Here is a 12,008-nt window from a genome sequence, read left to right as displayed (position 1 = left end):
AGGAGGCTATAAAAGGACGAAGTCGGCCCCGAGTCTGCACAGTCTGCCCCACACACCCCACAATCTGCACCATTCAGCTTCTGAAGTCCCGCACCTACACCGGTAGAAGCTTTCCCGACCGGCTCACCTGCTGGTCCGCAGTGAGGCGGCATGGAGCCGGGGGGAGTCCGGGTGCCGGGGACTTCAAGACCATCAGGGTCCACGCACCAGCAGAAGCCAGTGCTCCCGTGACACTGCAGTGGCAGGAAGTGGCCCTGCTCATCGCACTGGGGGATGTGCAGCTGGGAGCCAGGATAGGCATGCTGAGCATGGGCACTGCGCTGCTGGCGTTCACAGGGTTTCAGTCCTGATGCGGGGTCTTCTGGGACTAGGGTGGAGGAGACGTACAAAGAAGGAATAAAAGACATTGCAACCATCTACTTTCACCCGCTAACTTCAAAGTCTCTCATCTGAGGTATTGTTTCTTTCCCCCTCCTTGTACTTGGAAGACAGCATAACATGGGGAAAAGAGCCAGGCACTGAGATTCTGAACTGGATTCATATTTTAGTTCTGCCACTATATACCTCATTTCTCCCTAATTCTCACAGTTCACCCTATTAAGTCCTGAGCTGACTATACTGTAAAATCACCCCTCCCTTAGCCCTCAGGATAAAATGGCTTCTATCCAAACATCCCAAGAGACTTGGGAAAAAACAAATAAAACTCTGTTCATCCTCTGAAGTCCAGAGTCTAAGTCTGAGATGCTCCAGGTCAATGGCAATCACTAGGTCGCACAGTACTGGCCAAGACCTCCTAGAAGAGTCACCATGGGGCTTACTACCAGCTCACTAGTGCATATGGCTCCTATTTAGTAGGCTTTATCTCAGTACTTCATCTAAATGACACTTATCAAGGCAAAGCAGACCATGAAGGGAGTTGAACACAGCTGCCACTAGGTAGGACAATGGGTGGGGTCACACTCCTGGCCTCCCAGAATACTAATTATCAGTGGCTTCTAAGTAAACTAGGTAGCTGGAGGGAACAGGAAAAAATCCAGAGCCTAGAAAAAAGCCTTGGTCCCCAATAAGAGTAGGCTGAGGCTGTAGGAAAATAGCACTGAAGGACCCAGGAGTTTTCAGTGTCTCAGCCGGCCCTCCAGATCTTACCAGGTGTGCACTGAAATCCATCCCCATGATATCCAGGGAGGCATCGGCAGGAGAAGGAGCCAGGGATATTGTAGCAGGTAGCCGAGGGATGACATCTGTTTTCCGAGCATTCATCAACATCTGCAGAGGAAGGACAGCATGACTTCACTGCGCACAACTGGGGCTACTAAATGGCCCCAGTGCCCATGAGTCCATGTCAAAGAGTCAACCTTAGAAGACCTCTGGGCATGAACAGCAATCTGCTGACAGTGAAAGGCAGGCTAAACGTACAAAGTCGAGGGACACGTGAGCTAACCCATTAGACTAAAAATGTGCAGAGTAGAAATCAAATGTGTGGTCACTTCCAGAAAAAAAAAAATATCCTGCAGTATATTTCTAGAGTATCTTTCATCCACAGTGAATTCCAGGAAGTTATTACCTTTGAACTAGCCTTTGGGCTGTAAATCACTCACTTCCTTCAGTACCACAGCAGTAAATACGTGTAACAATGGTTTCGTTCTTGCCCTGCTGGCACTATGTCCCTGTAACACCAATATACAGATGCGGAGAAGCCCTGTGAGGCTCCAGATGCTTTTTCAATTAAGCACATTCAGTCTCCTGGAATCAGAGTCCTACTATCTATAGAATGCCCAAGGAATCAGAAATTTTCTCTACTTTCTACCTTTAGAAAAGTGTCAGAAAAATATTATCAGAGGTTTTGAAACAACACATTAAAAACAACATCTAAATTTGTCAGGTTCATCAGTACACACAATTCAGGCCCTCCCACTCTCCACATGGTACCCTAAGGATTGATTTTCCTCTTTCTCAAAACTGCAACATCCTAGGGAGGGTGGGGCACCTGGGTGGCTCCGTCGGTGAAGCGTCCAACTCTGGACTTCAGCTCAGGTCATGATCTTGTGGTTCATGATATCGAGCCCCACATCGGGCTCTGTGCTGTTGGTGCAGAGCTTGCTTGGGATTCTCTCTCTCTCTGTCTCTCTTCTCCCCTGCTCTCTCTCTCAAAATAAATAAACTTAAAAAAAATTTTTTTTTAACTTACAACATTCTAGAACTTCGTGCTGGCCTCCCATTCCCAGGATGAAATCTCTTCTAGAAGTATCACTACCAGCCTTGCTACGACCACGCTCTCACTGAGCCATGAGCGCACATGCCAGATGTTCTGTTCATGGGAGAAGAATCTCTTACATCGTAATTAGCACAGTCACATTCTGCTTATCCTCAGTCTTAGGGAAGTTTAGTCAACATACATTAGCTCCCTTAAATCCAAAAGAACCCTGAATGCTTGACAGAGCCAAGTTTAATGCCACCCAGAGGGGCTCTGCCCAGATAAGCAACTGGCCTCCCTGGTTACCTTCTTTCCACCTACCAAGGCAGGAGGGGACTTACAAATTCATCTGCAAGGTTAGAAACAAACAAGGTTTTCTGGTGAGGTCCTCAGTCAACCAGAAAGAAACCAAACAAAACCAATCACAACAAAAACTCTATCTCCAATCTGATCAAGACACTTCTATGTTGTCATACTTAATTATCCTTGAGTTTGGCCCTCAGTTTCTTCAAAGGGACAACTCCAATACCTAGCTGGGCGAAGCCAGTGACTATCCAGTTCTTTGGGCCTGCGAGAGACTATAAAAGTGGCTATAAAAGCAAAGTTGTAAAACTGAACATCCAGCAGGAAATTAAATGCAGGAAATTAAAGCTATTCATAATACATATGCTAAAAGGACTTCTCATGCTAACAGGAACCCCAGGCAATGACAGGAAGCAGGAATTCCTGAGACACAGGGCCTATTTCTAGAACCCATGGATCAGTTTCTTGAGATTATTTTTGAACTAAGAGAGAGGGGACTCCCCAGAACCACCAAGTTCCTTATGTTCTTAAAGCCCATGGCCTAGGAACTGTGATCAGAGTGAAAGAGCAGTTGTCTTCCCACAGTTAGTAGAGTCATGGGGAGGGACAATAATGGTTATAAATGACCGGCAGGGAGAAAGCCCTTAAAGGGATGGAAAGCACCACAAGTGAGGAACCTCTGTCCCCTAGAAGCTGGAGGAGGTAAAGCTCCCTGATGCCTCCTTGGAAGGCCTCACACCAGGACAGAAAAGGAGTCTAGTCGGCCGCTCCAGGGCCTGGGCTCAGAGCGGGCTATGGCTCCTCCTCAGGAGTGCAAACTCTGAGGGGTGTGGAGGGGACTGGGGGATTCTGTCTAAAGAAGGGGAGCTCGCCCCTATATGACAGGATGTCAAGTGTCAGGACAGAAAGCCTGGAACACTTTCAGCCCCTAGGCAAGGGAGAAACTCCCTATTGCTACACTCAGCCTGGAGGCTGCCATTTATGCCTAACAATCCCTGTCAGGGTCCTTTAGGGGCTATCAGAACACTGAGGTCAAGGCAACAATGTTCGAGGCACAGCAGAACTCCTTTGCTATTCAGAAAATGAAACATGGCTCAATCTCAGCACAACCCTCCATTCTATTCTGTTAAGCTGGTACAAAACCCATATGGAACATTCATTTAAATCCTCCATTTTGAATTCATGCTTTGGTGTTTCAGTGCTCTCGCTGCCCTGATTCTAAGCCCATACCCAAACCACGCGAGATCCCTTCAAAACAAACCCAACCACTGGATTACCAGATTCTAGCTCCCCTTAACTGATTCCACCCCACTCCCTTTGCTTTCGAGCCATCCAGTGAAATTTCTGGACCCCAATAAAGGCTTCAGCCAACAAGTTCTAGCTCCTCACCTATTTGGTCTAGTACCTTGCTGGTTGGGTCTCTGTGTGTTACGTGGTGATGCTCTCTCTGGGAACCATGAGCGTACTAAACTCCCTCCTTGCAAGCCTTGTTTTATTCTCCTGTGCCTGCACCAACTTTACAATACTTTACCCAACATCTCTGTTCTTGGAACAGAAAACCAGGGAGAGAATAACCTACATGCCTCTCCTCATGTCCCTGCTGAGCAGTGATGGCTCTGAGCGATGTCCCACCCATTCAACTCAATTGCTCCGCCCTGGAAAGGTCCCAACTCAAGATACTCTGCTTCTGCGCCTGTCAAAGTCACCAAGATCTACGAGGACAAACATGCCTGAGAAATACCGGCTCCCAACAACACAAGGTGGAACTCAACCCTGAAACCATTGAAATAGGGGTTGATTGAGGGAAGCTGGAAAAGACTGAACTCCACTTGGATAAAAGTAATTACTGCTAGTGACTCGGACTAGACTGAGAACCCAAAGCCAAGCCCAGCCTCCCCAGGGTACTTGGTTTTTAACAAAGTGGCTAGAGAAAAACCCACACACCCTTTTATTGCTTAACGGAGTAAAGAATACCATGTATGCTTCAAGAATGCACACTGTCCACAAAATAGCGCCTCTATCTCTATTTTTCTCTATGGCCATGGGGACACATGCACATTGTAGCATGTCTTTAAATATGTGCATGCATGTGTACACACACACACATATGTACTTATCCTGCAAATCACCTTCATGACTAGCCCAGCCTGTTTTTGGCATGGCATAGGTCTTTAGGAATAGGACTATTCATTCTCATCTACTCCATAGTCTGAAAAGTTTGGAAGGCAACCACATGGTAATGGATTCTGGGAGATAGCCTCTAAGAAGCCCCAAAGATCCCTACCTCCTAGCATTCACAATCTTGTATAATTCCCTTCCCTTGAGTAACTTGCATCTAATCAATACACTAAAGCAATACTGAGGTGATGTCATTTTTGTGATTATAACTTCCAATTTGCTTAAAGACTTTCTGCCACTGGCTTTGGTGAAGTAAGCTACCTTGGAGGTCTACACATCAAGAAGCTGAAGGTCCTTGGTTCTTCAGCCAACAGCTAGCTAACAGGGACCTGAGTCTCTCAGTCCTCAAGGAATTGAATCTCACCAATAACCATGTGAGGATGTTTCTCCAGTTAGGCCTTTAGAAGAGACCTCAAGTCTACCAGACCCCTTCTTGGAGCCTTGTGAGAATCTTTTAAAGCAGAGGACCAAGCTAAGCCATACCCAGGCCCTTGACCTATATATAATAAATTTATATTGCTTTAAGCTGCTATATCTTGGGGTAATTTGTTATGCAGCAATAGGGAACTAGTACACTCAGGAAGCAACTGATGGGTCTTAAATTTGTGGGTTCCAAAGAAAATCCCAAGTGTAGAGAAGCAGAGATTGTATAGGGGCCATTTAAAATGGCAGAAATCAGCAAGAGGGCAGTAATAACAATGAATGGCATTACTCGCAAGTTCCCAACATGGAAAAGTAACCAATCCTAATATGATCCCAAAGATAATCAAAGTCTTACAGGACAAATACAAGTTAAAAGAAGGAAGAGAGAATGATTCTAGAAGGGAAAAGGGCAAGAAGTATCTAACTTAATTAACATTCTGATTAACACTCATCAAACCTAGGCTGCAATTAATTTCAACTTGTTAGCTTTAACCCAAGGACCTAAGAAGTTAAATACTTTAAAGGCACAATCTCTGCTGACCTGAGCAGCCTGATGTTTGAATATGAAATTCTACTGACAAGATTTTGCTTCTCTAGGCAGTCTCAGCTCTTAAATGTGGTAAATAGGACTGATTGGTAAGGTTCCACAAAGGTGGGAAAATCACTATTCCCGCACAAAGAACGGAACCATGAGGAGTTGGTGCACCTCACATCCTGACCCCCATTCCTGCGGAGGCTACCCTCTGTGTGTCAAGAGTGTATCTATTACAGATGGTGCTCGTGGGATGGCCAAGTGGGAGAAGCAGCTGTGGATTCCCAATCTACCTCATTCTAACTGGGAAAGAGTTGAGCTCTGTCTAAAGCTGGGGGTATTTTTAGTTGGAAAAAACAAAACAAAACAAAACAAAACAGGGCTGGACTGAGCCACAGATTTGGCCATTTCAGTATAAACTGTGTTTTTATGAAAAGCATACAGCAGAACTTCTGTACAACACAAGTGGGAACATTAAAGAGCCAGTTCAGACAATACCACCAAATGGCCCAGCACAGCGAGGAAGGAGAGGAAGGAGATGACTGCACTGCCCTGACGCTTGTGTTCTGTCTAGAACATAGGGCATCAGTGTGCTCGTCCAGTCGCCTCTCCGCCGAGAGGGAAGGGAAGAGGAATCGGGAGTAAGATGAGAAGCAAACATCTGATAAGGAGTGGGGGTGGGGGGCGGCATGCTCTTTAATCTGCTGTGAAGCTTCCAGGAGTTACACGGCTGTTCTAGCAAATCAACAGTGGCCCAGCCAATGCAAGCAGCAATCTGAAGAGAAGGGGAAAGCCTGTGTTCTGGGTTTACAATTCCCAAACAGACCCTTTTCCCACCATTCTCTCATTCCCAGTGTCTCATTTTACTATAACTCTGTGTGCATTACTGACAGATGGCATGAAATGGAGTTTCAATTCCATCATGTCACTGGATATATTTTGAAAACCTTTTGCGGATTATGTAGATTTGTTAAATAATCTCTATATTAAAGTACTACTAATCCCAGTTTCATGAACATTTATACCCAGAGAATTATGCCTTGTTCCGTAACAACCTCAAACATTATTATTATTTAACCAAGTTAAATTTTCAGTTCCGTAACAACCTCAAACATTATTATTATTTAACCAAGTTAAATTTTCACAGTTAGTCCTGCATTCCAGTTTAGTGATTTTATAGAATACCATACCAAGTCTTAACCACCTTAGACGTGGTTAGATTTCTGGGAGAAAAGTTTTGGGTACTTAGATCTGCATTACTATCCTCTTATAATAGTAGAGTTCTTTTTCTCTCTCCCCCCTCCCCCTCTCCGTCTCTCCAGAGAGAGGACAGAGGGAAAAAACGAGAAAGAATTGCATGTATGTTTAGAGATTACTTAAAATACCACTTTAACCAGTGGAATAGCAACTCAAAGTCAGGTACAACTGGGAAGTGCTAGACTAAGCCGTTAACCAGACATGGAAGGATGGAGACTTCCCAACAGGTGAATAGGCTTTCCCGAAGTTCCTCCAGCCTGTGCCAGCTCTAGGGAACAGAAGGTTGGCTACAAGCAGGCAGCGGCTTCCTAGTGCTCCAGAAACCTCCTCACCATATGCTCGACAATCTAGTCCAAGGGAAAATACCCTTGGCTCTGCTTTTTGACTCAAAGGACAGCTTTTCTCTTGCTCTTTGGACAATTCCAAGGCTGTGTGAGTCAAGGAAGGGAGAAGTCCTTTTGAGAAAGGTTCTGGGTATGTGGGGATGCTGCATACAAGGCAACTTTCCAGAGTCACGGAGGCTGACGACCGCAGGTACTCACCAGTACACTGGTGCCCGTTGCCAGTGTAACCAGGCAGGCAGGTGCAGCTGAACGTGTCGCCTCCGTGGTAAATGCACCGGGCCTGGTGAGCAGGAGCACAGGAATGACTGCCATCCTCACAGGGGTTGGAAGGGGGGGCGATCACTGAGAAGAGAAGGAGGCAAGGATGTCCAAGAGTTCAGGACTGCGAGTGGCTAAGATTGCTCCTCGCAGTGTGAGCCACACACCAATAGCATCAGGACATCTAGGGGCTGAGACGGCATATAGGTTCTCAGGCTCTATCCCAGAGCCAGTAAGCCAGAATCTGACTTTTAACAAGATTCCTCGATGGCTTGTATGCATATTAAAGTTTAAGAAGTGCTGGCCTGAGTTTGTGGTGAAAACTCTAGACATAAAGATCAGTCATTAAAATACTCCTTGATAAAGTTTATAACTCACCAGAAGAACTGTGCGTACATGTGTACACACACACACACACACACACACACACACAGTTTCTATGATCACTGCTACTTTTTCATCCCATTGGGTTAAAAAGTGTATTTTCTCAAAAAAAAAAAAAAGTGCATTTTCTCTATCATCATCTGGCTCTACCAACGGGATGAATTTGGAATCCTAGTTCTTTTGGATTCACTTTTAGGTCCAAAGGTTTCTTTTTCTTTTTTTTTTTTTTTTAACTCTTGAAAGAGTACATTTATTACAGATAGAGTTGTATAACCTGTCCAGTGGGGTGAGCATCTTTGAATTATAAATCCATTTCATTTAAATTTGAGCAATATTTTACTTTTGTCTAGAAGTGGTAGTACTAGAGGTTCATCCTCTTGTTACATGATTGGGCCAAATACCAAGACAAACAGGAATCCCAACTGGGTGAACACCCTCCAATAACTCAATACCAAACGTATATACTTGGAGGAAAGCAATATCCAAATAAAGGGTTGAACTGAGCCATAGGGTTATTTCAAATGGTTTTTGGAAACCATACAGCAGAGCTTCTGTACATCAGAGTGGAAACATTAGTGAATCACAAAGCAAAGTTCAGCATCATTTTGGCCAAAAAGAGAAATGGCTTAACACTCACAGATGCACGTGTGCCGGTCATCTGCAAACTCATAACCACTCCGACAGTCACAACTATAGCTGCCCGGCAGGTTGGTGCACACAGAGTTGGGGCCACAGTGATGGAAGCCAGCTACACATTCATTTATATCTAAGAAGAAATAAGGATAGAAAGGCGCTGCTTGAGTCAAGGGTTCTACAGGTAGAAGGTCTGAAAACACGATGTTTTCTCACTACTATGAAGCTTCCACAGGACAAATGGGTGGTGGACTAAACAGAAGAGCAAAGGTAAGACTTCTAAGCATCGATGTGAATGCATGTTGCAGTTTATAATATTTATCTCCAGCAAGTATAAGTCACAGGGAGAAATATTTGAATATTCCAAGAATTCTTTAAGCATTTAGAACAAACCCCTCAACATTTAAAAGAAAAACACACTAATGATTTTTCTTTTAGAAATGTAAAGAAATTTCTGTGGCTTGTGGGGATGTAACAGGGGAAAGAAACACAATGTCTGAAACCTGAAGACAACCTGAAAACACGTTTTAGTAAATGTAAGAAAATATGTAATACAGGATTAAAATGACAAGACTTAAGAATTCAAAATATGTAGGAATTACAATAGATGTCTTCTTTTCCCAGTCCCACCCACCCACATCAAACCTATCTGCTCAAACCTGACAAGAATATGCTTTAGTTTTTAAATAATAGCATTTAGGTTAACAGCTGCTAGACTTGCCTTGTTGATCAGTGGAGATGACAAAGCAGACACACTTGTCTTCTATAAACACAGAGCTGGCGGACCGGACCCCATGAAGGAACATAGCACACACAACTTACCCACACAACTCCGTCCATCTCCCTGGTACCCAGAGGGACACTTGCAGGTGTAGTCTACACCCGTCCCTGGATCGCACCGAGCTTTCGTGTCACACGTGTGGCTCCCATCATAGCAAGGATTCACTGGGGTGGGGGCTGAGTCCCCTGCATGAGCAGAGAGGGAATAAACCACATTGGCACCATCTGGTTGTTGTAAAGAGAATGGCACAGAAAGGAGATCAAAGACTCCGTGGGACACAAAAATAAATTCAAAATCGATTAAAGACCTAAATGTGAGCTGTGAGACAGGAAACCATCAAAATCCTAGAAGAGAAAACAGGCAACAACCTCTTTGACCTTGGCCACAGTAACTTCTTACTTGACCTTTCTCTGAAGGCAAGGGAAATAAAAGCAAAAATGACCTATTGGGACCTCATCCAGATTAAGAAAACACACAGCAAAGGAAACAATCAACAAAACTAAAAGGCAACCAACAGAATGTGAGAAAATATTTGCAAATGACGTATTGGATAAAGGGTTAGTATCAAAAATCTACAAAGAACTTACCAGACTCAACACCTGTAAAACAAATAATCCAGTGAAGAAATGGGCAGAAGACATGAATAGACACTTTTCCAAAGAAGACATCCAGATGGCTAACAGACACATGAAAAGGCTCAATATTGTTCACTGTCAGGGAAATACAAATCAAAACCACATTGAAATACCAACTCACGCCAGTCAGAGTGGCTAAAATTAACAACTCAGGAAACAAGGATGTAGGTGAGGATGTCAAGAAAGGGGAACCCTCTTTCACTGTTGTTGGGAATGTAAACTGGTGGAGCTACTCTGAAAAATAGTATGGAGGTTCCTCAAAAAATTAAAAATAGAATTATCCTACGACCCAGCAATAGCACTGCTAGGAATTGATCCAAAGGAGAGAGGAGTGCTGATTTGTAGGAGCACATGTACCCAATATTTATAGCAGCACTGTCAACAATAGCCAAATTATGGAAAGAGCCCCAATGTCTGTCAACTGATGAATGTATAAAGTAGATGTGGTATATATATGTAATAGAATACTACTCAGAGATGAAAAAGAATGAAATCTTGCCATTTGCAACAATGTGGATGGAACTGGAGGGTATTGTGCTAAGTGAAATAAATCAGTCAGAAAAAGAGATATCATGTTTTCACCCATATGTGGAATTTGAGAAACTTAACACAAAACCTTAGGGAAAGGGATGGAAAAATACGTTACAAACAGAAAGGGAGGCAAACCATAAGAGACTCTTAAATACAGAGAACAAACTGAGGGTTGATGGGGGGGGGGGTAGTTAGAGATGTGGGGAAAATGGGTGATGGGCATTAAGAAGGGCACTTATTGGGATGATCACTGGGTGTTGTATGCAAGTGATGAATCAAGGGAATCTACTCCCAAAGCCAAGGCTACACTGCATACACTGTATGTTAGCTAACTTGACAATAATTTAAAGGAAGACTCCATGAGACTGCGTCCTTATCTGTTTGGGAGCCTACCAGGCAACCTTACTAAATTATTAATACCCAAAGCTGGGCTGGATTGTCCAAGTTGCAGTTTTAAATTCCAGAATGGCTTCCTCTTGCCTACTCTACAGACACCTAACCTTTTCTTACTTACATTAGACTTGTGCCCAGGGAATAAAAACATCCAAAACATGGCATACTTTTAAAGTGCTTTCACTCTATCAGCTCATGTGATTCTCAAGAGAGCTTTGAGGTTGGCTCTCATCCCCATTATTCTTGCAGATCCATGAGCGACACGGGAAAAATTGAAATGATATAGCAGGAGCTCATACCCCCAAATTTTGCCCCGAAAGTGGGCAATCTCTCACTAAAATTCACTATTTTAGAAGTCAAAATTTCATTAATGGGGAATCTTGCTTTTATAAGATTTAGAAGACTAAAGAGGAACGATTTTTGCAGTATTTCCTTTTCAGGATTAACCTTGCCAGAGATCCATCCATCCACTGGGTAGTGATAACTGTTAACACCCAAGATCTTTCCTAAAGGGTTTTATTTCTAGACAGAGTACAGTAGTAATGCTCAGTGAGCACTTATTTGCCAGGCACTGTTCTAAACCCTTTACATATAGCGTTAATATCTTCATCTTTACTATAGTATGGAAAAGCCAAGTACTGTGCCAAAGGTCACAGACACAAGGAGCATGGAGTGGGGATAAGAAGCCAGGTGGTCCATGCTTTCTACCACTTTGCTACAGACACCACTGGAGGAACTTTATAAAGTCATCTCATCTAAGCCAAGGACACAGAGATGGTGTTGGAGAGAGCCCCAGACACAATGAATCCATTAACTCTGGGCACTTCCCTTTACCCCTCTGATTCTTCAGGTGTAAAATGGGAATAAGGACAACGCTTAGATCTGGTAAAACTGAAGAAAATAAAGAAAACCCGACATAATGTATGTGGAAGGCAATTCCGTTCCCAGCAGGCAGGCCCGCCCAGTCCTTACTATGTTCTCTTTTCCTCCTCAGTGGCGCCACTGTTCATCCTCAACTTGCTTTCAGCTATGTCTCAGTCCCTAGAATTGATTTGAATCTTAGATCCAAATGATTTCAAGAGCTTTATCCAAACCTCCTGCTGTCCCTATCTAATGGTAGCTATCCCTGCTACCATTAGAGCTTCATCTAAGTCATAACTGG

General features: G+C 43.8%; 1 protein-coding gene across 1 annotated transcript in view; it reads right to left on the bottom strand.

Annotated features, from left to right (window-relative positions):
- NID2 (nidogen 2) overlaps positions 1-12,008 on the bottom strand; it is a 71,701-nt gene that overhangs the window by 12,366 nt on the left and 47,327 nt on the right. Inside the window, exons 12-16 of the mRNA XM_077761226.1 lie at positions 9,329-9,472; positions 8,511-8,639; positions 7,430-7,573; positions 1,147-1,266; positions 128-367 (exon numbers count right to left, since the gene is read on the bottom strand). Of these exons, the coding sequence (XP_077617352.1) occupies positions 128-367; positions 1,147-1,266; positions 7,430-7,573; positions 8,511-8,639; positions 9,329-9,472 (777 nt within the window). The remainder of the gene's footprint in view (positions 1-127; positions 368-1,146; positions 1,267-7,429; positions 7,574-8,510; positions 8,640-9,328; positions 9,473-12,008) is intronic.

This window comes from Crocuta crocuta, unplaced genomic scaffold (assembly GCF_008692635.1).
Source record: "Crocuta crocuta isolate KB4526 unplaced genomic scaffold, BGI_CrCroc_1.0 scaffold163, whole genome shotgun sequence".
Taxonomy (NCBI): domain Eukaryota; kingdom Metazoa; phylum Chordata; class Mammalia; order Carnivora; family Hyaenidae; genus Crocuta; species Crocuta crocuta.
The sequence above is the reverse complement of the archived record's forward strand: the minus strand, read 5'-3'. Positions and strand labels throughout refer to the sequence as shown.